This window comes from Pongo abelii, chromosome 17 (assembly GCF_028885655.2).
Source record: "Pongo abelii isolate AG06213 chromosome 17, NHGRI_mPonAbe1-v2.0_pri, whole genome shotgun sequence".
NCBI lineage: Eukaryota > Metazoa > Chordata > Mammalia > Primates > Hominidae > Pongo > Pongo abelii.
The window spans coordinates 39,436,438-39,464,105 of NC_072002.2; the positions used below are offsets into that span (position 1 = coordinate 39,436,438).

The 27,668-nt window shown below is 37.7% G+C and overlaps 1 protein-coding gene across 12 annotated transcripts in view; it reads right to left on the minus strand.

Moving 5' to 3' along the window:
* ZNF521 (zinc finger protein 521) overlaps nt 1–27,668 on the minus strand; it is a 344,704-nt gene that overhangs the window by 193,701 nt on the left and 123,335 nt on the right. For 11 of the 12 annotated variants that reach the window (XM_054537745.1, XM_054537740.2, XM_054537742.2 and 8 more), the window contains one exon: nt 23,495–26,847. In XM_054537745.1, the coding sequence (XP_054393720.1) occupies nt 23,495–26,407 (2,913 nt within the window). In that variant the 5' untranslated portion in view covers nt 26,408–26,847. Of the gene's footprint in view, nt 1–18,995; nt 23,268–23,494; nt 26,848–27,668 lie in introns of those variants that run through there. The other variant, XM_054537744.2, reaches the window with a different exon arrangement.

The following is a 27,668-nucleotide window of genomic DNA, read 5'->3' on the forward strand; positions in this document are numbered from 1 at the left end:
TTCAGTCTTTGTCACACTGTTCAAAATAATTAGTTTCTTTTTTTTCTGCTTTACTAGTGTTTGATTCATTCACATACTTTGGACTCTTGGTTGAAAGCCCATTTGTAGTGATTTTTTTTTCTATGTGCTCATTTCTCCCTTTCCAGTAGTTTCACCATTGGTTCTACTAGGGCATCCCAGGCTACTGTACCAGAGCTGGGTCTCAGAGGGGCATTTGCTGCCTATCTGCTGTGCTACAGGGATAGAGAGACATTGCAACGTAAATCACAGAGGTAACACACGGGTAATTCAGTTTTATGTCACAAAACTGTGTCTTTCTTCCTACTCCTTCAATCCTCCAGGTAAAAATCCTAGTTCCTGGTAGTGGTCAACAGAATTACTTTTTCCCAGTCTCTTGCTGTGAACAAGAAATTTCCTCCCAGGCCCTGCTTCAAATAGTGGATCTGGATTTGTCCCACAGGGATTAAACCCTAATTACCACTTTCTATTGCTGGAAAATGTTCAGCAGACCCCTGGCTTTAGCCTTAATAACCATGTGGTTTTCTTATTTGGTTTCTGGATCTCAAAGATGAAGAACTGTTTTGGACTTGACTAAGTTCATTTGTTTTTCTATCTTTATATTTTATCAATCATTGCTATATGTTTGGAACATCAAAGCCAAAGTTACAGAGCCATTTTTCCAGGATGTCCCATAGCTCTCAGCTCCCTCTATTTCAAGGCTTTTAAGGAAGGACCAGTGTCAGATTTGGTCACAACCCTGGAATCAGGATATTGTACAATGATGCTATAAAGTATTCATTCCAAATATATCCAGCAGTCTTAGTAGGAAAGAATCTTTAGATTTTCTTTCTGTAATACTAACTTGCTGTATAGTTAGTTGTGTGACAAATCATTAAATGACCCTGAGTTTCCTTCTCTGCAAATGAAAAAATAATAAAACCTACATCTTAGAGTTGATATGAAAAGTAAGTGAGAATTATATAAAAATGCTTGGTACCATGCCTACCATGTAGCACACCTGCACTAAACAGTAATTTTTAATGCTTACTTATTTACTAAAGGTACTATTTACTGCCTGTATTACTCTTTATTTGACAGGTTATTATTGGGATGGAATAAAATATGACATAAACTGTCTGTTGTCAAAGGTGAGTAGTTTTCACCCTTTTAAGTGGACTTTGGAACCACATTAAAATTTCTTTCAACTCGAATCCACTAATTTAAATTTCATGACAATTAAAAAGGGTTAAACAAATGTTTATTAAATATAGCTTTAAAAATTAGTTGGCCCTCCATATTTGTGGATTTTGCATCTGTAGTCAACCTCTGGTTGAAAAATTTGAAAAAATAAAAAATAACACTACAATACCATAAGAATAATCAAATAAAAAACCAATACATTATGACAGCTATTTACATAGCACTTATATTATATTTAGTATCACAAGTAATCTAGAGATCATTTAAAGTATATGAGAGCCTGTACATGTTTTTATAAAGGACTTCAGCATCCGCAGGGCATCATGGAATCAATCCCCCATGGATACCAAGAGACGACTAATAACACAAATAAAATCACAAGTTGGTGACAAGGTTGCGTGAATAGGAAGAGAGAAGCGGTTAAGAACGTATAAAAAGGTTTAAGCTAGCTAGGAGGAAAAAGCTGTTTTCAAGGACTATAGCAATATACATTACCATCCTAAGAATGAATATATTAACCACAAATGCAATATATATTTAAGAGCAGTAGCACCAGTATTTTGTTGGCAAGCAAATGGATACTATATGTGAGTGAAAGTAATAAGCCAGCAGCTTTCCACAAATGCTCAATAACTCAGACATTCTACTAATTTAGCCTAGTCATTTTCTAAGTAATTCTGAATTTGTATGAAAATAAGTCACTGAAGAAAGAGGAAAAAACTGGTTATTGAAATGAAATGAAAGCCACTAATGATGAAAAGCCCAAATAATTCATTGAAAAACAAATGTATCAATATTCTAATTTGTATTCTTGTGATAGTTAAAAGGATGCTATTGTCTTACAGTGGTGGTTAATGTCCTGATAAAAAATCCATGTAACACTTTACATCATGCCTGGCACATGGCAACACCTCAACAACCAAGAGATATTAACCATGATCCCTAAACTCAAGCCATTACAATATAATTGGGGAAATAAAAAACACAAACATTAAAGTGTTTTAAGTATTTTGCCTAAATGACATGGCAAAGCAGTTCAGAACCAAGTGCCTATTTTGGTGTACTGCAAAGAGAAGACGGAACATGTCAGAGAGTGACAGATTAATATGGTCTGGAAGAGTTAGAAAAAACTCCCTGGGAGAGATAGGACTTGATCTGAGGTCTAAAATGGGAATAATTTTCTTGAGTTTGAAACTGTTACAAGGCCTGGTGTGGTGGCTCATGCCTATAACCCCAGCATCTTGGGAGGCAGAGGTGAGAAGATCACTTGAATCCAGGAGTTCAAGACTAGTCTGGGCAAGGTAGCAAGACCCCATCTCCACAAAATATTAAAAAATTAGTCAGGTGTGGTGGTTTGTGCCTGTATTTCTAGCTACTTGGGAGACTGAGTCAGAAGGATCACTTGAGCCCAGGAGTTTGAGGCTGCAGTGAGCTGTGACCATGCCATTGCACTCCAGCCTGGGGGACAGACTGAGTGAGACCCCATCTACTACATGCCAGCCCAGTTGCTTACAGTTGGTGAGAAATAGAAAGACAATTCAGAATAGAGCCAAGGTTAAAGAAGATTGCTTCTGGCCAACTGACTAGACAAGAAAAGGAAGAGAAAAGAAAAAACCTATAGATACTTGTTTTAAATGACTGAGCTGCAATTTTTATAGTACCAGGGAGAAAAAATATTTATTTAAGTATATTAAGTACATTTATTGATACATCCAAAGCTTATGTTGAATTGTGATTCCCAATGCTGAAAGTGGCCCCCAGTGGGAGGTATTTGGGTCATGGAGGTGGATCTCTCAAAGCTTGGTGCTGTCTCTGCGACAGTGAGTGAGTTCTCACGAGATGTAGTCACTTAAAAGTGTGTAGCACCTCCCCGCCACTCTCTATTGCTCCCGTTCTTCCCATGGGAGATGCTTGCTCCTGCTTTCCCTTCTGCAAGAGTAAAAGCTCCGTGAGTCTTCCCAAGAAGTGGAGCAGGTGCTAGCGCTGCAGAACTGTGAGCCAATTAAGCCACTTTTCTTTATAAATTACCCAGTCTCAAGTATTTCTTTATAGCAATGCAAGAATGATCTAATACATTTATTTTTACAAATAAAACCCTAAACTCCATGAAGATATAAATTTAAGCTACTACTACGTTTATAATCGAGTAAAAAAGTTGAGCCTTTTTAAAATGTTTTATTGAATTCTCTTTAAATATTAGATAAAATAGTATTAAAGTATTTTATTTTCAAAGGTACCCCCAATAGTCAAAAACCAGGAAATAATTGAGTGGAGCCTTCAGAAAAATCTGACAAGTATGCATTAAAAACAAAACTCAGTGTTAAAGATGGAGTCATTTCCATGGATCATACCAAATATGTCTCATGGAAGGAATTTACTACCTTGAAGTTTATGAATAAAGAGTCATTTTATTTCTAAGAATAATGTTTAAGTTTAAAATTAATAAAGAACAACAAATAATCTTTTTTAAGTTCAAAATTGTCTCCTAACAAGTTTTCTTCAAAATTTGTCTTTCTACACACTTGAACTCATTGATGTCTCACATTAAACACTGAAAAAACTGTGCCCAAGTTTCCCATGGAGAGAGATGCTTTTATTAGGCTTACTCTCCTCATTCACATTTTGGAGTCTCTTCCAAGGGACCAACTCATGTCCCTCCCTACACAGTCCACTGAGACCTTCCAAATAAGGTATCTTCATCTAGATCATCTCATTTAATGTTATGGGTTCAGTTGCTGTTTACTTCTATGCCATAAAAAATCTACCTGAATAAAATCTCCCATAGTGTTGTCCACAGAGTAGGCAGTCAATACATTTTGTTTACTGACTGTTGAATGGACAATCTAATGAGTCATTCTAAATCCATCACCTTCATTCATAAGGTACTGCCTAAGACTGGTCTATTTCTGCTTGCAAAACTGCCTACCACCTTACACAGCACCCGAAATCAGTGAATTGGAAGAGGATGAATAACAGACTAAATTGATGCTGTAGTGAAGGTAAAAAAAAAAAAAAAAAAAAAAATTACCAGAGCACATGCTAATTATTTTTGAGCTAGGAAAAGGAATTTGTCTCTTGTTACTCATGGCTATACTATTTTGTTAGTTCCTATTTGAAGACATTTATAATTCATAGTAAATTCTAGTTAACTTCTTACATTGACTGTTTTATAAATGCTCATATCATTCAAGAAAGGTAAGAAATTGAAGGTGGGAAAATATGGGTTTAAATAATCACTCTTTTAGAAACAAACCTGAGAAGGAAAAGAGAAGTCAAAATTAGGGGTTACACAAAATTAGGGCCTATTTTCCTCATCAATTATTCTGATCATCTGATTGCTTTCATTAAAAAGCATTGAAACTTCCTTCTGTTTCACTGTTAACAAAATAAGGAGCTATGGCTGGTAGATATCAAGGATGGACAGCTGGAGAGGTGAAGGAGTAGCGACAGTATGTAAGCACACTGCATCACCATTAAATCACATCATATGCCCAGAGAGACCCCATCCAGAAGAGTGGTAGTATGACTTATAATCCCACCATAAACTAGGAAAAAAAATTATTAGGGAGAATAAAGTATTTTAGAATCCATTAAGAAATACTTTCCTAAGTATATAGTTTCTGTCCTAAAACAAATTAGATCGGTTCATTAACTCTTTATGAGTACTTGGTATCATTTAATAAAAAGTCATCACAAGTTTCAAAAGGATAAAACAGACAAATTTTTTATCTCATTTAAAAAATTCCCTTATAATTCGTTTACACGTTGTATCAGAATTATTTCAATAAAACTGATCCTAAACAGCTATAAGCTCTTTAAGGCTAGGTAGAAGGCTCTGTCTTATTCATTTGTTTTTTTTTTTTTTTTAATTTGTTTGTTTTTTGTTTTTTTGAGACAGAGTCTCGCTCCATCACACAGGCTGGAGTGCAATGGCATGATCTCGGCTCACTTCAACCTCCGCCTCCTGGGCTTAAACAAGTCTCCTGCCTCAGCATCCCGAGTAGCTAAGACTACAGGCATGAGCTACCTCGCCCAGCTAATTTTTTTTTTTTGTATTTTTAGTAGAGACGGGGTTTTGCTATGTTGGCCAGGCTGGTCTCGAACTCCTGGCCTCAAGTGATCCGCCCACCTTGGCCTCTCAAAGTGCTGGGATTACAGGTGTGAGCCAGAGCCACCGCGCCTGGCCCATTTTGTATCTACTGCAATACATAATTAGTTACACATAACAAACGAATATGTAAATGACTCATACCTGTTCACTGTGCAATAAAAGTCATACCTGTTCACTGTGCAACAAAAGTCTTTGCTTCCTTCTACTCCTCTTTAGATGAAGACTCCTGTGCAGTCCTAGTCATTCTCCTTTGTTTATATCTCTAATGTATCCTTCCAGCTAGTCTTCTGTCAAAGAAATACTTCGTGTTCCGGTAGTTTTTGTGTCTTACCTACAAAATGTAGTTTGCCTTATACTAGATCATTTCATTTATCCATGTATGTGCCCAAATTACCTTTGTCCTTTATAACTTTTATCTCTACTGAGATATTTTAATGCGTGTCCCCCCTTCTCTTAGCAGTTCTTACTTTGTTTCTCTCTTTCTCCAAATTCTCATTCTGGGTTTGCATTTTCTCATCCATCCATTCCACTTGAACAGCTTTCCTACTGAGGCATGTCAGACCACCCTTCTCTTCTCCTTCAAATTACTTCTAAAACCCACCTGCTTCAAAAAGCTTGCTAGCAATTACACCCACACAATGCTGTGGGTGCTGACTTTAACATTCCTGTTGTTTGTACCCTTAGTAAATTTTTTAGGACAGAGGTGTGTTTCTTTCACTTTACCTATTCTAGAACATGCTGTGCAATTACAATGTATACAAATGTGCAAGTGGTAGGGTTCTTTTAACCCCTTGATTTAACTAAAATTATCTAGATTTTTCAAAATCTTCCCCACTCATTATCCCGAAAATATCTTTTTGAAAAACAGGAAAAAATGCCCCCATATTCTTTGCATTTCCAAAGGTAACAGCCAAGCTTATATAGAGTATTGTGGAGTTTTAGGATTTAAAGGGAACAAGTAAGTTCATCTATTTCAAATTTCCTCACAGACAATGAAACAGATCCAGAGAGATGGAGTGACCTTGCCCATGACTCACAGAAAGTGACCAACCTAGCAAGCCTAGGACCCCAGACTGCCACGAACACATCCACATGTACATGGTGTGGCGACTCATTTACAAAAAGGAGCTGCTATTGCCATCTTGGCTATCTGTGATGCTTGCAACTCATTGGGGCTCCTCGGGGCACAGGTCTCCAGGACCGACTCTCCAGCACCGCCTCTCCATCGCCAGTTCTTGCTACTAACCGCTGCCTTCTTGGAGGGTTTTCATTTCTCAGTGTACACTTTCAGCATAGAATGTGCATATTATATTCAAAGGTTTCCTGTCACTTAAGTAGTAATGTCTTAGTTTTCTCTTAAGCTCTCATACCCAGCACACTGCCCGACAGAGAGCATTTGTGAAAGGGTGCATGAACTACGCAGAAGTGAACTGATGTGAGCTTTTAATATGTACACCTAAAAGTAAACGTTTTCAGAATATCATGATGGAGGCAACCAGATTGCTGTCATCAAACACATCTAGATTCTGCATCATACAACCAGGTATAACCTCTTAGTTCCCCTTCAGATTATCCCAGAAGGATTAAACTGCAGCACTGAAAAAGTTCTGCATAATCATTACTGATAATATATCGTATAAAGCTAGAAATTCTCCAAATAAAAAAAGTCTAAGAATATAATCTGGAAAAACAGGGGGCCCTTTCCCAACCAGGCTTCTGCTCCTTGAGAACATTCTACCACAGTATATAATATGAAAGGTGAGAAGTGTTAAGAAAAGGATAATATCAAATTTGACATCTTGCAAGGAAAGCACCGTGATTTTTTTTTAATTCTCTTTAGAAATCCAGGTGACAAATCAGTCATTCTTTTAAAAGACATGTTGCAATATCACTGTTGAATAGCCTTACTAGACATTTAAACATAGTCCTACTTCTAATCCTGCCAGCTCTTCACAGTCTTAATATATATAGGAGTCACTATTTGAAGATATATTTGCTTTTTATAGGTTTAATTCTTTACTGAGAGAAACACGAAGCAACAACTATGTTTGCCTTTTGTGCCCAACGTCTATGAACAATGCTTGCCACACATCTGAAACTCAATTAATTGTTGAATAAATGAATGAATGAACTAGACTCAATCTAAACAGCATTTTAAATTTTGTATAACAAAATAATATCAATCTAGACACAATTATGGTGCTAAAAGAATCTGTTTGCATCAAAACTATTTTAATTCTCCAGTCCTAGTAAGTACAGATTTTAAGCTTAGGGGTTTTCCTGCCAGTTTTTCAGCTACTTTATCTGGTCATTTAGTTTTCCTTCCCTCCCTCCCTTAAACCCACCTTTCTTTTTTTCCTTTTTTCTGTTCCTCCTCTTACTTTCTCTTTTTTGAAAAAAATGACCTTTATCAAACATGTGGTCACTGCTTATAATTATCAATTTCTAGATATTTATCAATAGCTTTTTCAATATCATTCTGTTATGCTAAATTTAAAATATTTAAAACCAACTTGTTACACTGTTTAGATTAATTTGAGTTTAGTTCATTCATTCATTTATTCCCCACACCCACCTCAGCCTCCTGAGTAGCTGAACTGCTGGCACATGCCACACACCACTGAACCCATTAAATTTCTTTAAATTTTCAGTAGAGACGAGGTCTTGCTTTGTTGCTTGGACTGTATCAATAGCTTTTAATATAGCTTATTTTTGCTTCCTTACTGCCTAAGCCGAACTTAAATGTAAAATTCCGAAGATAATCCTTAGATCTATCTTAAAATGAATATGTTAACAGCAGACTTTGTCAAGTTAGATTTAACGATGCCACTTCGACTTCTAAATCATGGTATATCTTTGTGTTGAAATATCTCTCCGTTGCTTACTTATTAGTAATTTTTAAAATACAAATTTCTATTTTTTCTTTTTTTTGAGACAGCATCTCGCTCTGTCACCCAGGCTGGAGTGCAGTGGCGCAATCTTGGCTCACTGCAACCTCCGTCTCCCAGGTTCAAGCAATTCTTCTGCCTCAGCCTCCTGAGTAGCTGGGACTACAGGCACGCGCCACCACACCTGGTTAATTTTTGTATTTTTAGTAGAGACAGGGTTTCACCATATTGGCCAGGCTCATGATCTACCCACCTCGGCCTCCCAATATGCTGGGATTACAGGTGTGAGCCACGGCACACGGCCAAGTTTCTATTCTTAAAATAAAGAGGTTATACGTTTAAATTACAAATCATGGCCAAAAAGAGAGACAAGTTTTACTAGGTTTTCCCCCCAGTATGTAAATACTGTGTATGTGACTCATACAGGGCATCGCTGGTGGATTTTAGGCAAGTAATAGCCCTTTCAAACTAACTGCTTCTCAAGCTACTGATTTGTTTCCTAGGATTAGAGGGTGGAAATCCTTATTTTGGTATTCACTTACTAAACCTTTCATGTCCAATTTTTAGTTGACTTAAATGTTATTTCTCCAAGATGTTGTTAACTCCCTTGCAATCCAATAATACTATTGAGCATTTTTCCTTTCTTAACTGTGATTATATTTGTCACCTATATCCTCATTTATTTATATGCGTTTCTACCTTTTATATGTATTGTCACTTGACACTATCTCTGACCTCAAATAAAGTAACATTTTATTTCTGTGGTCTTTACATTCTTTTTGCTCCTTGATTTTCATTGCCTCTAAGTTTGATTTTAAGACTAAATTATATTTTTTCCACTTCATCAACTTTGTGGAAATATGATTCCTCATTTAGATGCACTTTGACTGAATAAGCTATAGTCCTAGCATTAGATGAAATAATTCTACATTATAATAACAAATTAATTGAAAAAATGATATAAATATATGTATACGTAATACATACATACATAATAGGGATATGTGTAGATTACATACTATATAAATGATTTATCACATATGACATTGGTAGCATGCTTCATGTTTAGCAAGAATTTTCATAGACTATGCCATCTGCTTTTCATGATATCTTATAAAGAGGGTAAAGTATGTTGAATGCCCATTTTAGCAACGAGGAAACTGAAGCTTAGGAAGGACTGGCTGAGATCACATAGATGACCCTGTCAACTGTTACATGAACTCATTTTTTTTCCCTAAGGACAATCTTTCCTTCTACTATACTATGCTGCACATCCTTAAACTCCCCATGCCCACAGCAGCAATCTCCCTATAACAAAAAATTTACAGACTCAGTTAAAGGCTTGCTTATGTAATACAATGTTTAATTCAATAAAATAAATTATTTGCCTTGATATGGGGATTTTTATAGGACTTCGCCTGCCACTCAATCTCTTTATGACATGAAGTGCATAGTATATCACACACTTACGTGGTGTCTAATGTTCTATTCATGTGTGGCTCTGAGAACCTGTACTATTATTTAGTTTTTAGAGAAATGCTTCCTTCTTTGTTTCGTTTTCCAAATATTTTAATTACCAGCTTCAATTATTTATAAGTGTTTCCAAAGAACCTATGGCATACAAGTAACTAACCTGAGACCCACGGAGGCTACCAAGCCAAAGCCCAGTCTCTGCCCCTCTCTCCAGCTCTCTGACCTTCTCTCCCAAGACTCCGTCCTCTGCTCACTCTGCTCCAGGCATACTGTCTCCCTGTTCTCACATAAGCTTGCCAGACATGCACAGAGGAGAAAGACATGTATCCAAATAACCATATTTGTATAAAGCTTCTCCTCTTTACAAACCTGATAGCTAATGCCTTGTACATGGCAGGAATTAATAAATCTGTTATCACAAATTGAAGTACCAGATGAGGAATAAAAAAGTTCATGCTAAATGCTAATATTCCCCAAAGTGTGAGATATATACCCATTAAAGTATAATACATGGATACTGCTCTAATAACAATAACAAAAGAAAAAAGATTAACTGAGATGCTAATATGTCTTTAATAACTCTACAACACTTAATAAACTTGTAGTAGTGAACAGGTTTCAGGCTCAGAGTCTTTTGTGGGTTAGAATATATGGCTAGAAATTTTAGAATATTATTTTGTATTCATTCTTCTATTTATGGTGAATGATACTGATTATACACTTAGGGTTCTGAGTTTTGGGGGTTTTTTGTTTTTATGTTAAACATTAAATGCTTATAGAAAATTGATAACATAGGTAATATATAAAGAGTTAACTGTTAAACACCTGTATACCTGGACTCCTGCGTAGCTTCCTATGCAGCCCTCCCAGACAATCCGTTATTCTTTCTCTAAATTTGCATTTTCTATATTAATAATGAGAATAACTATTTTGACATATTTACTGGACCTTCATGCTTCCTATTTGTGAAATTCTGCTCATGTCAATTTCCCATTTTCTTATACGGCAGTTTGTGTTTTTCTATCAGTTTCTGGCTGTTTCTTACATAGTTTTGGAAACTATTAATTTTTCTAGTTATGTGTTATAAATTTGTTTTATAATCCTGTAGCTTTTGTTTTCACTCCCTGTATGATAACGTTTGGTAAACATAAATTATTTTTAACATTGCTGAACATATTTTATTTGTGATTTATATTGTGTGGTCTTGTTTACAAAATCATTCCCTTATAGAAGGTGATAAAAATATTCTTTTATTTTACTAAAAGGTTTATGGTTTTGCCTTTCACACATTTGTCTTTAAACCACCTGGAACTAATTTTTATACATAGATTCAATTTTATTTTATTACATATAGATAATGAATTGAATAGTTTAGCCATTTCCCCACTAATGTGCAAAGGCAGTTCTATTCTACACTGAATTTTATACATGTAATATCTTTTCTGGAGAAATCTCTGTGTGGTTCTGTGGACTAACACTGCATAATCCTAATTACTGCAGATTTATTATAAATTGACTAGAAAATGGGACAAATATTTTCTCTGCCTATTCTTTTTCTTCAAGAATATCTTTGTCATGTGACTTTTCATTCTTCTATACATGTTTTGGAATCTGCTTATCAAGTTCCAAAAAATAAAAATATAGAAAAAATATTTTAATGGCCGGGCATGGTGGCTCACGCCTGTAATCCTAGCACTTTGGGAGGCCAAGGTGGGCAGATCACAAGGTCAGCAGTTCGAGACCAGCCTGGCCAACATAGTGAAACCCCGTCTCTACTAAAAATACAAAAATTAACTGGGCATGGTGGTGCACACCTGTAGTCTCAGCTACTTGGGAGGCTGAGGCAAGAGAATCACTTGAACCCGGTAGGTGGAGGTTGTGGTGAGCCAAGATCACGCCACTGCACTCTAGCCTGGGCAACAGAGTGAGACTTAGTCTAAAAAAAAATATATATATATATGTATATAAATACATATTTTAAAATCTGTTCAAATTTTCATTGGAATAGCACTAAATCTATAGATCAATTTAGAGATAATTGACAGACTTACAGTATTGAGTCTTCCTATCCACGAACAAGTTATATCTAATCATTTATTCAAGTCTTTTAAAATATTTCAGTAATGTTTTATCATTTTTTCCATAAATGTCTTATATATTTTGTAAGATTGATTTCTAAGTACCTATTTTTTTCTCCCTATCATAAGTGGGATTATTTTAAAATGTGTATTTTCTGGGTTTTGCTAGTGAATAAAAATCCAGTTGACTTAAATGTGTTGATTTGGTACCCAGCAACTTTGCTAAAGTTTTATTGTAATAATTTGTCTTTAGATTCTTTGGGTGTCATTTTACATGCAAACATATTACCTGTATATGACATTATAACCTGTATATTTTCAATTTTTGTGCTATCTTTTTTCTAATACTCAAATTCATTTTGATTTTATCTTAGCTTACAGGCTACATCACCCAGCATGCCTTAATAGTAAATTTAATTATAAAATGTTAATTAAAATTTCCCCACAAATTATATTGTAAGTATAATAATATAGTTACATTATAACATATATTATAATGATATTATAGTTACATTATAATTATATTATAAAATATATAACTATATTATAAAATAATGGTTATATATAACTATTATTTATAATGCTTGCTTAAGATAATATTTTAAAAAGTTTTTATTAGGGTAAGGGAATTCCCGCCTATTCTTAGTTTAGTGTTCTTTTTTGATCATGAAAATATGTTAAATACAGTTTTTTCATTGACTTTTGGGATAAAAATATAATTTATCTCTTTTAATCTGTTAATGTGGTAAATTAATTGATTTCCTGAAATTGAACCCACCTTGCATTCTTGTGATAAACATATTTCAATCATAATATATTCTCTTTTTTATACATGGATTTAGCTACTAATACTTTGTTCAAAATTTTAAAATGTAAAATCATGAATAAAATTGGCCTACATTTCTCTTTTTCAGTATTTTTGTCGGGTTTTGATATCAGGATCATATCAGATTCATTAAATGAACAAGGGTATTTTCTCATTTTGTATTTTCTGGCACAGTTTTGAAATTATGTGTATGTTTAGGGGGACTCATATTGAAAGCCACCTGAGCCTAATATTTTCTTTGGAGGAAAGATTTTCAACAATTTATTAAACTCTTTAATGTGTATTGAATCATTATACTTCTTTCTTTTTGTCTTGAGCCATTTTTGGTAACATATTATTCTAAGATGGTTTCTATATACTGTAACTTAAATTCTCTACTATTAGTATAAAGTTACTCATAGTATTTTTTTTTCTTCTTTTATCTTCACTTGGCATTTTTTGTAAAATTTTAATTGGGAAATAACATTACATATAGTAAACTGTAGTAACCTTAAGTATACTGCTTGGTGAAATTTCAGATATCACTCACCAGGGTAACCAACACATAGAGAAGATATGAAACACTTCCAGCATCCAGGTAACGCCTTGCTTTTCCTTCCCTGTTGACATGATCCCAGAAGTAACTACTCTGACTTTGATCATCGTAGATTAGTTTTGTCCATTCTTAAACTTTACATGAATAAAGTCATTTTGCTCCTCATTCTCTCAAAAAAAGAATTATTGCATTCTTTTTATAGTTATTTTGATTATGTGTAATGTTTCTCCTATTAGCTTTTTAACTTCTGCAAGTACAAAGTAAGGCTCCCCTTTTCATTATTAATATTATTTATCTCTGGTTCTTTCTACAGATTCATCTCACCAGAAGTTTGTAAACTGTGTCAGTCTTTTCAGAAAACTAACTTTTTGCTTCGTTGGCCTCCTTGTTGTTCATTGTTTCTTTGTTTTCTATTTCATTACTTTTGTTCTTCGCTTTATTGCTTTCTTTCTTTCTACTTTTTATGGGTTTATTTTATTGTTCTATTCTTAAGGTCTTAAGTTGATATATCTCAGTGATAGTATGCTTTCCTTATTTTCTAAAGTATATTTTCTAACAACTGTCCCTCTAAGTGGTGCATTTAGTTATATCTCGAAACTTTTGAAATGTATTTATCCTTCAGTTTTCAGCATTTTTAATTTCTATTTTTATGCCTTCTTTGTTCAATGTGTGTTTTAAACTTTAAAATGTATGATTTTAAGATATCATTTTCATTTATAACTTACTTGTATTACAGTCAGAGAACTTGATTTGTGTGATCCTCAGGTTTTAAGTTCGTTGAGATAAGCCTTATGATAGGAAGCACATGAAGGAGACCAGCTGAGATTTAATATAGTTTGGCCTGGAGAAAGGATGCAGGAGATGCAGATAGAAGAGAAATTACAAAAGAAGAATCAATGGCTCCTGGGGAGTGACTTCCCTAACAGGTTAGGAGAACAGGAAACATATAGGAAACAGAAACAAAGTTTTCGGGCAGGAATGACCAGGCAAAAGATGAAACACTGACCAAAATGGGAGAAAAATGAAATTATAGTTGGAGTTGATTAAAGGGCTAGCAGAAGCTTCAACCAGTAATGTGAAAAGGGAAGCTGAAAATTTAAGACTGGTAGTTAAACTGAAGTTGAGAATTGAAACTTCATATTTTGCTTATTTGTATGGGATAATAATGAGGTAGTAGGAAATAGGAATTCCTATTTCAGAATAGAAAGGCAGGTTAAGAATAGAACCTTTAGAAACATGCACATTTAAAAGATAAAAAAGCATAAAAAGGTTTGTAAAAGTATAAATAAGGGGAACCAGCTATTCAGGCTTTTTAAAAGCTTTTGGCAAGATTCTTAAAATTAGGCTGCTTAATTTCTAGAAATACAAAGTACATGTACTAGAAAACTACATCTACATCATGTGGTAGGTAGAGCAACACCATAATAAGAGATCCAGACATCCAGAATATAGCTTTTACTTTTCTTTCATCATTTAAAATAATCCTGACTAGATATTTATTAATCTCCATCTTGACAAAATCTCAGTCAAAAACGTGAAATGTTTCTCCTAGACAGAGTTCTATGATGACACAAGATGATTCCAAAGTCTTTTGGCCTAGTACCAAAAGGATAAATATTATTATGTGCAATCAGCAATTTGAAATACAAAAACATTTCTATTTTTGAATTTCATAAGTTCTAAAAAGTTACTGCAACCATATAAAAAATATCAACAAAAGGTCTAGAACTGGAGATAAGCACAGAAAATCTAGGAATGGTAGACGCAGCAAATTCAATAATGGGGGCAATGATCAATATCAGGTGATCATGGAACTGGGTAGAAAGCATGGATGCAAGGCACCTGCTCCCACATTCCAACCCATGGTACTGGTGCCAGGGCCGTTGACTCCCTGTTCTATTACTTTGTAGATGGCAAAAAAATATTGAATATAACCACAACAATACAGATTGGACTTGGCAGAGCAATTCACTGTCTTTCAAGAACATCTTGAACCTTATCAATTTATTTGCTCCTGTAAATTTTCTATTTAATTTTTTAAATACTGTCTCTTTAGAGGGAGTTTAACCCATTTAGTTTTTGCTCTTTGCATATTTAACTTAGCAAAACTTAGTATCAGCAATTTGAAATTTGAAAAGTTTAAAATATTTTTAATCACCCTGTTTTTTTCAGCCTCACAGGGAAATTTTGATGAACAGAACAATACAAGACAGAACTCCAGGACTTGAGTAGGTTCTGAATTCTCACCATGCACATTTCCATCTTCCATACAAAAACCATAAAAAATATTGATTCTAAGACACTTAAAACAGATTTTCATATTAAAGATGAACTTTGGATTGTTACAAACTTCAAACGTTTTAGTGTATTTTAATATTTTTAGATCAAACCTAACTTTAAAATAGTTTTAGGCCAAATGACATATACCCATATGTATTAGTAACTAGATGTAACTGAAAATAAAGTATACACCATTTTGTGTTACTCTGAAGGACTTACACTGTATTCATTTGTTCAACTAACATTTACTGAGCCCTTATGTTAAGTTGATGGGCATTCAGAGATGAGAAAGGAGAAGAAGGAAATAGGGCTTTTTTCCTTGATGCAGGGTCTCACTCTGTTGCCCAGGCTGGAGTACAACGATGCTATCACTGCTCACTGCAGCCTTGAGCTCCTGGGCTCATGCAATCCTCCCACTTCAGCCTCTTGAGTAGCTAGAACTACAGGTGTGCACCACCACACCTGATTAATTTTTCATTTCTGTAGAGACAGGATCTTGCTATGTTGGCCAGGCTGGTCTCAAACTCCTGGCCTCAATGATCCTCCCACCTCAGCCTCCCAAAGTGCTGGGATTATAGGCATGAGGCATCATGCCCGGCCAAGTGAACAAATAATGACATTTTTAAGAGAAAATCCTAAAGGGGAGACCACCTTTGATAAGGTTTTCAGGAAGGCCAACCTGACAGACGAGAAAGAGCCAGCAGAACAGACAGGCTGCTTGGGAAGAGCAGCTCAGGTGATAAAATGGGGAAGCAGCTCAGGTGATAAAGTGGGGAAGCAGCACCTGTTCAGGACCTGGGCAAAGTTAAGAAGGAAGAGTTGCCAGAAGGAAGTGAGAATAGCCTGCCACAGCCAGAGAGCCCATGACTTTGTAAGCTGGTGAGGCGTTGGGGTTCATTTGAGAAAGTGGGAAGCCACGAAAAAATTTTAAGTGGCTTCATTTAATTTACAGGTCTACGCTTCCAACTGCAGCATGAAGAATGGACTGGAAGTAGGCAGAAGATGAAGGAGAGGATCTGTTAGGAAGCTACTGCGGTATCCAGATGAGAAACAATTGCAGCCTAGACTAAGATTATGGCTTTGAAGTTATACAGAAGTGGATGAGATATTTGAAGATACTTATTGGAGGTGGAATCAACAGTATCCATTGATGGATTAAACATGGAGAATGAGAGAAAAGAGGAATGAGGAATGATTCACAGGTTTCTTGCTTGAGTAATTGGATGTAGAGTGGTTCCCTTTACTAAAATAATGGAAGTCTGGAAGAGGAAAACGTTTCAGGAGAGAGAACCAGGAGTCTAGTGTATACATACAACACTTCAGACGAAGGTTTCCTGGATGAAAAATCTAGGTGGTCATTTGTCCTGCAAAAGTAAGAAGGTATTTTGGGAGGGCCATCAGGCACATTCAAGCTCCATGGCATGACACCCATGCAGTGAGGCGTTTGCCTAATATGGGCCTGGCACTGTCAGAGGTGCCAAGAATATGAGACTGAGTAAGTTCTTGCCCCAGGAAATTAATCAGAAGAAAAGACAACGTAATAGATAATCATAAAGCAGTATAACAGTTTTCACGTGATATTTACTCCATATTATCTGCACAGGGCATTGACGGGATAGGGAGATGCTTGGGATGGAGAGTCAGGCTCATAGGCGGCCTTCTAGAATAGTTGATCTCCAAAGAAAGGATAAGCTGGACAGCCTTCTGGAAGGTGGAAGACAGTCAAGAGGAGAGAGGTTATTTGGGGAGAAGGAACAGGACAGCCTCAGTAAGACACAGAGACAATATGTTATGTGTGGTTAATTAAAGTGCTTCCAATTATAGAACAAGGAGAGGGCAGGGAAAAGAAGGGGAAGCCGAAACCTGAAGGGTCCTGTATTTCACAGTAAAAGGATTATTATATCATCCTATGGGGATGGAGGAGCAGAACACTTACAATGTTTCAAATAGGAAGGGACATGCTAGACAGATTTGTGTTTTAGATGGATGGTTCTGGCAGTGGTGTGGAGATGGATTTGCAAATGATGAGACTCAAGTCAGAAGGACCAAATGAAGCTGCTTCAGTTGTTTAGGAAAAGAAGATCAGAGATTGAACTTAAAACGTGGTTAAGGGGATGGTGGGAGGAGTTGATTCCAGAAAAACAGTTGGCTGGGTACAGTGACTCACGCCTGTAATCCCAGCACTTTGGGAGACCAAGGCAGGAGAATCACTTGAGCCCAGCATGGCCAACATAATGAGACCTTGAGCCTACTAAAAAAAAAAAAAAAAAAAAAAAAAAAAAAATTAGCTGGACATGTGGTGCATACCTGTATAGTCTCAGATACTCAGGAGGCTGAGCCAGGAGGACTGCTCAGGAGGTTGAGGCTGCAGTCAGCCATGATCCCACCACTGTACTCAAGCCTGGGCCACAGAGTGAAACCCTGTCTCAGAGAAAAAAACCCGTCTCTACTAAAAAATACAAAAAAAAAAATTAACCGGGAATGGTGGTTCATGCCTGTAATCCCAGCTACTCAGGAGGCTGAGGCAGGAGAATCGCTTGAACCTGAGAGGCAGAGGTTGTGGTGAGCCGAGATTACGCCATTGCACTCCAGCCTGGGCAACAAGAGCGACACTCTATCTCAAAAAAAAGAAAAGAAAAATAGCTGACCCTCAAAGAACACAGGTTTGAACTGCATGGGTCCACTTATATGTGTATTTTCTGCCTCTGCCACCCCCAAGACAGCAAGACCGAACCCTCCCCTTCTTCCTCTTCCACAGCCTACGCAACGTGAAGTCAATGAAGATGAAGGCCTTAATGATGCTCCACTTCCACTTAATGGACAGATTTTCTCTTCCTTATGACTTCCTACTAGTAATTTCTTTTCTCTGTTTTACTTTATTGTAAGAATACAGTGTGTAATACATATAACTAACAAAGTATGTGTTAACTGACTCTTTATGTTATCGATAAGTAGGCTATTAGTAGTTAAGTTTTGAGGGAGTCAAAGTTATATGCAGATTTTTGACCGAGTGAGGGGTCAGTGCCTCTATCTCCTGGAATGTTCAAGAGTCAACTGTACATATGAGCTGCAGTCAAGATGGCTTGATGACCAAATGATGCAGAGTAGAAAGGAAGTGACTGAGAAGATCGATGGATCTACAGGTGAAATAGAAAACATAAGAAAACATGCAGGTTTAGAGAAAAGGTGCTGAGTTCAATTTGGGACCCACTGAGTTTGAAGTTCAAGGGAACATGTGAGTGGATACGTGTAGCAGGCAGCTGTTTATATGAGTCTGAAGCTCAGAGCAAAGATGTGAGTCGGAGACATCACTGCTTTTTAAAATTAGCTCATGTCTGTAATCCCAACACTTTGGGAGGCTGAGGCAGATGGACTGTTTGAGCCTAAGCTGGTCTTGAACTCCTCATGGCAAACTCGTCTCTACCAAAAATACAAAAAATTAGCCAGGCATGGTGGCATGAGCCTGTAGTCTCAGCGGCCCAGGAGGCTGAGGTAAGAAGATCACCTGAGCCTGGGAGGTTAAGGCTGCAGTGAGCCGTGATTGGACCACTGCACTCCAGCCTGGATGATAGAGTGAGACCCTGTCTCAAATCAATAAATAATAAAATAAAATAAAATTAGCTTCATTTAGGTGTAATCCCCATAAAAATAATAAACCAATTTTAAATCTGCTGAGTACCGATAAATGCATGCAGTCACGTAACCACCACAGGCATCAAGATAAAGAGTGTTCCCATCAGCTCCCAAAGGTCCCCTCCTGTCCCTTGGATACACTATTTGGAGAGCGGTCAGTAAAAGGTGGTCGTTCAAGCTCTGGGAGTGAATGAGGCCCCATGGAGGGGATATGTAGAGTGAGAGCAATGAGGGGGAAACGAACCTATAGGAAGGGGCCAGCAAAAGAAGGAGAGGCCACGGGGCATTCACAGAGGCAACCAGGAAGCGAGGAAGGAAGACAGAGGGCCCATAAAAGTGGACTGGCCAACAGCGACAAGTGCTTAGAGACAATAATAACTAAGATATACTATCTTTTTGTTTCTCTAAGTACAATGCATTGGTCAATTAGGCCAGAAGAGCCCCTGGAGTCAGTTGCAATAAAGTAACCAATGCAGAAGACCCTGTGCAATGGGTGAGGGAACTGAAGGAGAAGAGAAAGAAGACAGGAGTACCGAGAGGATGCTGTAGAAAAGACGGGGATTCAACTGCAGCTAGAGGAAAGTGCCATGGGATTGTGGAAAGAGAATCCTGAACCTGGAGTTAGGACCTGAACTCTAACCCCTTGCCTACCACTTACTGGCTGTGTGATCTTAGACAATCCTCTATTTACCCGGCCCTGTTTTCTTGTCTGTAAAATAAAGTGGCTGAGTCAGATGGTCTACACTGTTCCTTCTATTTTGATTCTGTGGCACCCTATGCACATCTCGCGACATGGAGATCATGAGGATAATGGTAATGCTGGCAACAGCAATTTCAAAGGACTGGTGAGGACAGTGTGAATTGAAATGTGAGTAAATAGTTGCTTAGGGAAACTTGGCTACGAAGCACACTAGAAAAAGGAGGCAGAAGAATAAGTGTTTCCAAAATCTACTGTAGAACTTCAAAGTCATGAGACAACATTCTGAGGTCCAGATGGGGCAGCCCCTGAGTAGACAGTGCCCACGAACTCCAGAAGAATCAACATTTATTCAACGTATAGTAAATGTCAATAACTGCAAGGTGCTTCACATGTGGAAATAGCTAAAGGGCCAGTGTTCTTCCTTTCCCCAGTTAACCTTACCATCTCTGGAATCATTTATCGTAGGTTATGTGTAAATTTCTATCACACTCAACCTTTGAGGAGCAAAAAAAAATGAATGGGTTCTCCAAAATATTTTATTCAAAACAAGATCTTCATTGCAAATTTAGATTAATAATCTGAGGATTCTGGCACAAAGAAAACATTTTTCACAAATTCAGAAAGCATTAGGCAGAAGAAATGGGATTCAAACTCAGATCTGTCTTCGATTTCAAATCTGTTACATAACAGCTACCAACAATTATCCTAGAGTTGCATGCCTTGTCTTTCATCCACTTTTTGGATTGCAGGGTTTTATATAGTACTTATCCTTCCCAGATTTATATTTAAGTTTAAATCCCTTTTAATTAGGTATCCTAGTCTCAATCATATAATATTCTTTTTAGTCTTTGAAAGATGTACACAAATGTTTACCAATATTCTATGTGATTCTAAGTCATGGTCCAGAAAAATCTAACCTTGTTCTTGACCATACCTATGTATCCAGGTTTTATTATCTCCTGTGATTTTCTTTTTACTTCTGGAGTCTCAAGCCTCAGCAAGAAGAAGAGATGAAAATACCACCTATGTTGCTAAGTCCTTCAATTGCTACCTAGGGCATCTAAGTCAATAGACATTTATGTCACATTTCTTTTTGTGATAAAATTTATTCCTATATGATACACCTGTCTTTTGACAAAGACTTATATAATAACAGTTCATTTTACCTAATCTGGAAAAAATGCACAAACTCCTCAAAATGAGAACTTATAGAAATTTAACTTGGCTAATAAAGAATGTGAACAAATGAGTATTTATTTTGTATTTTTCTTGCTGACATATTATTTTTAGGCTTCTTTTTGTAAAACTTTGTGTATATTTAGATAATTTTCTATATTAGTCTAAATAATATGGTCTATTGTACATTTTTAATTGTAGAGAGTATCACATAAAATTTTATAACAAATAGTATGATGAATTTAAAAATGGCGATAGTAACAATGATTAAAATGTTGAACAAATTAGTGAACTTTTGAGGCACAAAGAAATATTTGAAACTAAATCCTAATATCCCGTCAATTAAGCATATCACTCTAAGCTCTTATTAATCAGGTTTCATAGGGAGGTACTTGACTGCATAGTCATTTTTGACCCTTAGTCATTAGGTGCTTTAAAAATGCAATTGTAAAACTTGAACAAGTATTTTAAAAAATATTTGAAGTATTATCCTATGTAAGTGCAGGATAAAGATAGGCTTTCTAAATATCACTAAGATTTTAGGTGTCATTCGAGCCTTAATGATAAATTCTCCTCATCGAGTAACTCTAACCAACTTAATGTGTAAATACTATTTATATGTCCTCATTCGTTTTTGAAATATTTCCTCTTAGATGGTATTATAATATATAGCAATTTATAAATATCAGAAAATACAAACCGTGAACAGATAAGAAGACACAAGCATATACCCTTTCATAAACAATCTACTAAGAAACAAGAGAGTTCAGCCATGCTTCATTCAAAATGCACAAGCAACACCAAAATCACACACACAGACACAAAGACTACTGCAGTCATTTAAAATCAACTTTACACAGTTTGTAAATTAAACATGAGCATCAATCTCTTGTAGGCATATGTTAAGCATTACAAAATAAAAACACAGGAGAAGAGTAATTTTCTGCCTTAATGTTTTAAGAATTCTCATTCAAAAACATTCTAAAACATGAGATATTTTGGGGACAACTGAGGAAATTTAAATATGAACCTCTTACAGATGATATTATGGGATTACTTAATTTCCTTTTTTTAATTTAGTGAATTGCTTTAGCTAATGATGTCATCATTGAACAAAAAAATACCCTTATTCTTAGGAGATGTCATGATACCTGCAACTTTCTTTCATGTGGCTGAAGTTGATTCTAAAAAGGGGTGCAGAGAGAGAGAAAACGCAACAAAATATTCTTATCTGGAGGACCCGGGGATACCTATACACAGGCACACATATGTGTTTGCTGTGTTGGTCCTTTAACTTTTCTATAGGTTTCAAAAATTCCAAAGTAAAAACTTGGAAAACCCTCATCTCATATGCTTTTAACTACTAATATTTGTTTCAAAAGAAACAATTTGACCCAACCCATGAGCTATGAGCCATAATCAAAGCTATGTTCTTCCAGCTGTCCTCAGCAGTTTGAAAGGATTTCATGTATTTAAATGAGAGAAAAGTGCAGATTTACTTGGGGAGGGGAAAAGGGGAAAAGTGGCTTCAAAGTTTGGGAGTTTGCCTGCCACATAGATGTCACATTTTGTGAGGCCAGTCTGTCTCAGTCTTCTCAGCCCTCCCCTGCCAGCTGACTGATGGCTATCTGCAGGGAGCCACAGGGGGGCCTCCACCAGGGTGTGAGTGCAGAGACAAGATAAGGAAAATGCAGTAACCCCAAACTGAAGGGAGAAGGATCTCCCTGGGGTTTTCATTTGGATGGATCTCCAGATACGGGCAGGTAGGGAAGTGGAAAGAGCTTTTAGAAACCAGGTGATAAAGCATAAAGAAATATTAAAATGAGCCATCCTCTGCTCAGCTTCTAAGAAATGATGACTTATGAAATGATTTCATTGTAAATGAACTTGTTTCTTGTACTCGTCATGGCAAAGAAAGCAGAAAACTACTCTGAAACTAAGGAGGAAAAAAACACACACACATTAATTTTGAAACCCAGAGAGTAGGCCTCAAACTCAGGGATAGTGTCTTTAAACAGAATAATGGGCATGTGGTGCTTAATAAATGTAGGGGCTTTTTAAAAATCCTGTTGTGAGGAAGTATTTTCCTCTCTACCCAGAAGACAAAGAAAAACAGTGAGTGTTGACAACATGGTATTAAAAAGCCACCCCTACACAGTTTGTTATCCTCAAATATATATATTCTTTTTAATTTACTCTAAGCCAGCACGGTGGCTCATAGCATCTTACTTTTGTGTCATTATCTCTCTGCCATACACACAAGTCATAGCTGGGGATTTCAACTCACGGTGAAGCTATGCTGAGATTCCAGATCTCAGTAGTGCTGGCATGAGCGCTGGTCTCTTCAGTCATAGAGAAGACAATATCCTAGGGAGACTGGAATTAGTCCTATTTTGCACCATTCAAGCCAAAATGCCGCTTATCAAGAAGCAAGTAATTGCTAGCTAATGGCTATGGGGGAAAAAAAAGCACTGCATTTCAATCTAAGCATCTTTTGGCCCATGACAATAAATAAAGCTGTGGAGAGTGTAAACATAAAGTAGGGACCGTTTCTTGAGGAGGTTAAATAGCAAACATTAAAAAAGGCGAGTTACCTCATCCGACTGGGAGGGACTGATTCTGGGCATTGGTGATACTTGGGGCGTTTTCAACTGCGTGCTGTTGCTGTCTGGCACGAGCTCTCGGTGGATGGTTTGGATGTGGTTCTGGAGTTCACTTTCAGACTCAAACTTAACGTTGCAGCTAGAGCAGCGCGTCTTCAGTCCCCCCATTTTGCCTTTCCCCTCAACGGCACTCAGATTCTCATTCTGGCCCAAGCCTGGTCTATTCGCACCGGGAGGGACGTTAATGCCTGGGCTGGCGCTCTTACTGAGATTCACGCAGCCGGCACACAGACCATATGGCAGGCCATTGATGTCAAGTTTCACCAGATCTTGCTTGGAACGGAATTCTTTGAGGCAAGATGCGCACTTGTACAGTTTTTGGACGTGCTGGCCCCGCCCTGTGGTCTGAACTGCAGACCCATTCCCTGTCTTTTGCATGTGGAATGTCCCATGGATTTTGAGTTCCAATGTTGAGGTCACTGTCTGCATGCACACCACGCAGCGAAAGCCCGTCAGGGAATTCCTCAAGTCAGGGTGCATTTGGCAATGCTCTAAAAACTCCTCTTCACTCTGGAGAGGCATCTTGCAAATCCGGCAGTTTCCAGTATCAAGACTCTTACTATGCGTGACTTTGTGTTCAGTAAGAGTTAAAAGGGAGGGAAACCGCTCTCCACAAATAGGGCACATGTAGTGTTTGACAGGGCCTAGGTGGGTCTGCATATGTTCACGGAGGCCATTTTCGGAGAAGAAGGTTCGAGAGCACACGTTGCACTTGTAATTCCCTTTAATGAGCTCAGCTTTCTTTTTCACGATGGCACTTTCTCCAGGTCTGATGTTGTGGTCTCGGAGCTGGTGATTCTGCAGCAAAGTTTCCATAGTGTAGGCTGCCCCACAAATGTCGCAGCCGTACATAGGCTCAGAGGTGTCAACGTCTTCTTCGCTCCCATCGTGACTGTTGTGGGACTCCTGGCTGTTGGTCAGCAAAGTCTGCAGCTCCACTTCCTCTTTCTGCACTTGCTCGGAAGCTCCATTTGTTCCACAGTTGGGTGTCTTGGTTTCGAATACACAATGTTTTTCTCGCAAGTGTTTTTCTAACAAAATGATCGCATGGAAGGCTTTGCTACAGAACTTGCAGTTGTACTTCTTACTGTGAGTGGTGATGTGGCATTGCAGCTCCACCTCGGTGCCAAAGGACTCACCGCAGAAAATGCACTTATGTACTTTCCCTTGGTTTTCCAGGTGGTTGTGTTTCACATGGAGCTGCAAGTCAGTTTCGTTGCGGAAGTCCCAGTTGCAAGATGTGCACCTATAGACTTTCTTTTCGTTACTGTGCTTCACAGCCAAGTGGAGCTGAATGGAGACTTTTGAGTCAAAAACTTCCTGGCAGAGGGTGCAGCGAAAGAAGACAAAGGTGTGCATGTCCAGCAGGTGTTTCTGAAGGTCATCCACTGATGTGAATTGCTTGTCACAACTCTCACAGATGTAATACGTTGAGGTGATCATAAAGTGAATGGTAACATGCTTCAGCAAGGATTCTTGGTTGGGGAATTCCTTGTTGCACTGAGGACAGGTCAATTTTGGAAGCACAGTGTCAAGATGAGTTTTTAGGTGAGTCTGAAAGCTGTCTAGGGATGTGTACTTAGCACCACACTGATTACAGATATATTCTCCAGCTGGACGTGCAGGTGCACCTCCTACTGCCTGCATCATCTTAAGAGATGTCTGCTCTATGGCCACAGGAGATAGGGGGCTTAAGGCCCTGGATTTCTTCCCATTGTGAATATAATTCAGGGCCAAGGGAATGTTTTTATGATTCTCTTTGATATGCTTGTTCAGTTTAAGAACGCTGTTGAATATTGGCGAATTTGTACAATAGGAACAAGAATAGACTTCTACTACTGGTTCTTTGGGAGTCCCAAGCACTGGAGACCCAAATCGGGAGCCACTGAGGTCACAATGAACCTGTCTAATATGCTCTTCCAGGGAAGAGTCAGTGAGAAACCCCATATAGCAATGGGGACAAAAGAATGCATTACTATCTTTAGCTGCAGGGTTTGCAAATCCATGAGAACATCGGATGTGTTCCTGAAGAGTGTTGAGGTCGTTGACAACTTCGGAACAGAAGTTACACTGGTAGACAATGGCAGGCATGGCAGAAACAATCAGACCTGGGTCCTGAGCTTCATGCACTTGCTTAAGATGTTCATTTAGGTTATAGAGTGAGGGCAGGACCTCCAAACAATACTGACAAATATGGGCCTGTTCTGGCTTATCTAAGTGCATAGTTTTCAGGTGAATCTGCAGAACTGCAAGACTTGAAAATAATTGTTTGTTGCAGTAAATACAGCTGTAGGTAACTTTTGCTTGTTTACTTGAGGGACCAGTCATGTCAGGGGTTTGTTGAGCGGCCCTCTTCCTCCCTCGACTCTTTGGGATTGGCGGGGCAGCTTCCACCATGGTTGAGCTGTCCACTGAGAGGTTGGAATCTGGAGTCGTACTGGACACAGAGGTATAGCCCACCGTGACCAGGGAAGGGCTGTTGCTGTGATTGCATGACTCCGGTTGCTGGTGACTGTCCATGTGGCTGTACAGTTCCTCAACTGTGTGGAAACTCTCAGAACAAATGCTGCATGAGTTCTTCTTCTCCCCGCTATGCACCTGCTCCATGTGGTTCATGAGGGAGGTCTCCTCGACGAAGAGCTCGTGGCAGTAGACACACTGGAGGGCCGCTCGGTCCTCGTTTGGGGAGCATTCGGGGTGGCACTCTGCAATGTGTTTTTGGAGGTCTTCTGGGAAGTCAAAGCCTTCCTCACACTGACTGCACTTCTGAGTGTCCTTCATCTTCCAGTCCTCCATCCTGGAACCGGACTGAGAGCCGTCCTTGTTCCTCTCGTGAACCTGCATGTGTCCGTGTAAGGAACTAGAGGACAGAAACCCACGGCGACAAATGGCACATTTATATGGCTTGTTGGACGTGTGAGTCTTTAAGTGGATCTTCAAGTGATCACTTCTGGAAAACGCAGCATCACATTCACTGCAGTGGTACTTCTTGTCCCCGGTGTGGAGTTTTATGTGGCGATCTCGGCTGCGCTTGTGTTTGAACAGCCTACTGCAGTAGGTGCATTTGAAAGGCAGTTTGTCGCTGTGACTCTGCTCATGGTGCTTTAGGTAGCTGAGGCGGCTAAACGACTTGTCACAGAATTGACATGGGTATGGAAGTCCAGGGCCACCTTCTTCCTCTCCAAAATCGCAACCTTCTCCATGGCTAGGAGAAGTCTGATCCTTGCTAGAAGGTGAGGAAGCTGGCCAAGAGCAAGTCGGATCATCTTCAACATCCACTCCATCTGCAACAAGAAGCAATGACAAATTTCATCTGACATGTTGAGATTCAAGAGTGAGTTTACCGTACCATTTCAACCAGCACACAGAGTTGGGCCCTCTTGAATCTTTCAAGAAAAAAAAAAATGAAAGAGAGAATATTTGAGTGAGACATTTTCAAATCTGAGCCCAAAGCAGTTATTCTGCATTTACTTTTTGTTGAGCTGTAAAATATAAGAGGATATTAAATAGTTCTATGTCTAAATTACCCTTTTATTACTTTTTATCATTCTTCCTTAGAAGCAAGGTATATATTACACATTGACAATTTTATTAAAATGCAGATTTTAATATATTTAATGTTTCTTTTGTATTCATTCTAAAATGATTTGCATATTATGTGAGCATCTGAAGAACCAAATGAAAAGAGGAAATATTACAGGAATGATTTAAAATTAATGCAGTCAACCCAGATGTCTAATATTTAATAAAAAATTCCCTCTGCATTTTGCTTGTTTTTATATAAAAAGGCAATTCTGAAGACCAAAATCTGTTATGGGGTTCTTATTGATACAGACTTTATTGCTTTCAGCAAAAAAATATTAAAAAGTAAGCACATGAAAGAAGACAGAAAACACAATAATAATTATGTCTTGTGTAATGAAAGACAACCAGGATTTCTTCAATAACTGAAATTCGAATTCCATAGGCCAGAAAATGGATTATTAAATGTTAGAAGGGTACTGCTAGATATTACATGTAGCTAGGATCAGCTAGGATCAAGAAAAAAATGAGAGTTTCACAACGGCCAGATTTTAATAGTGTATTTTGTTTGGAAAGTTCAAGA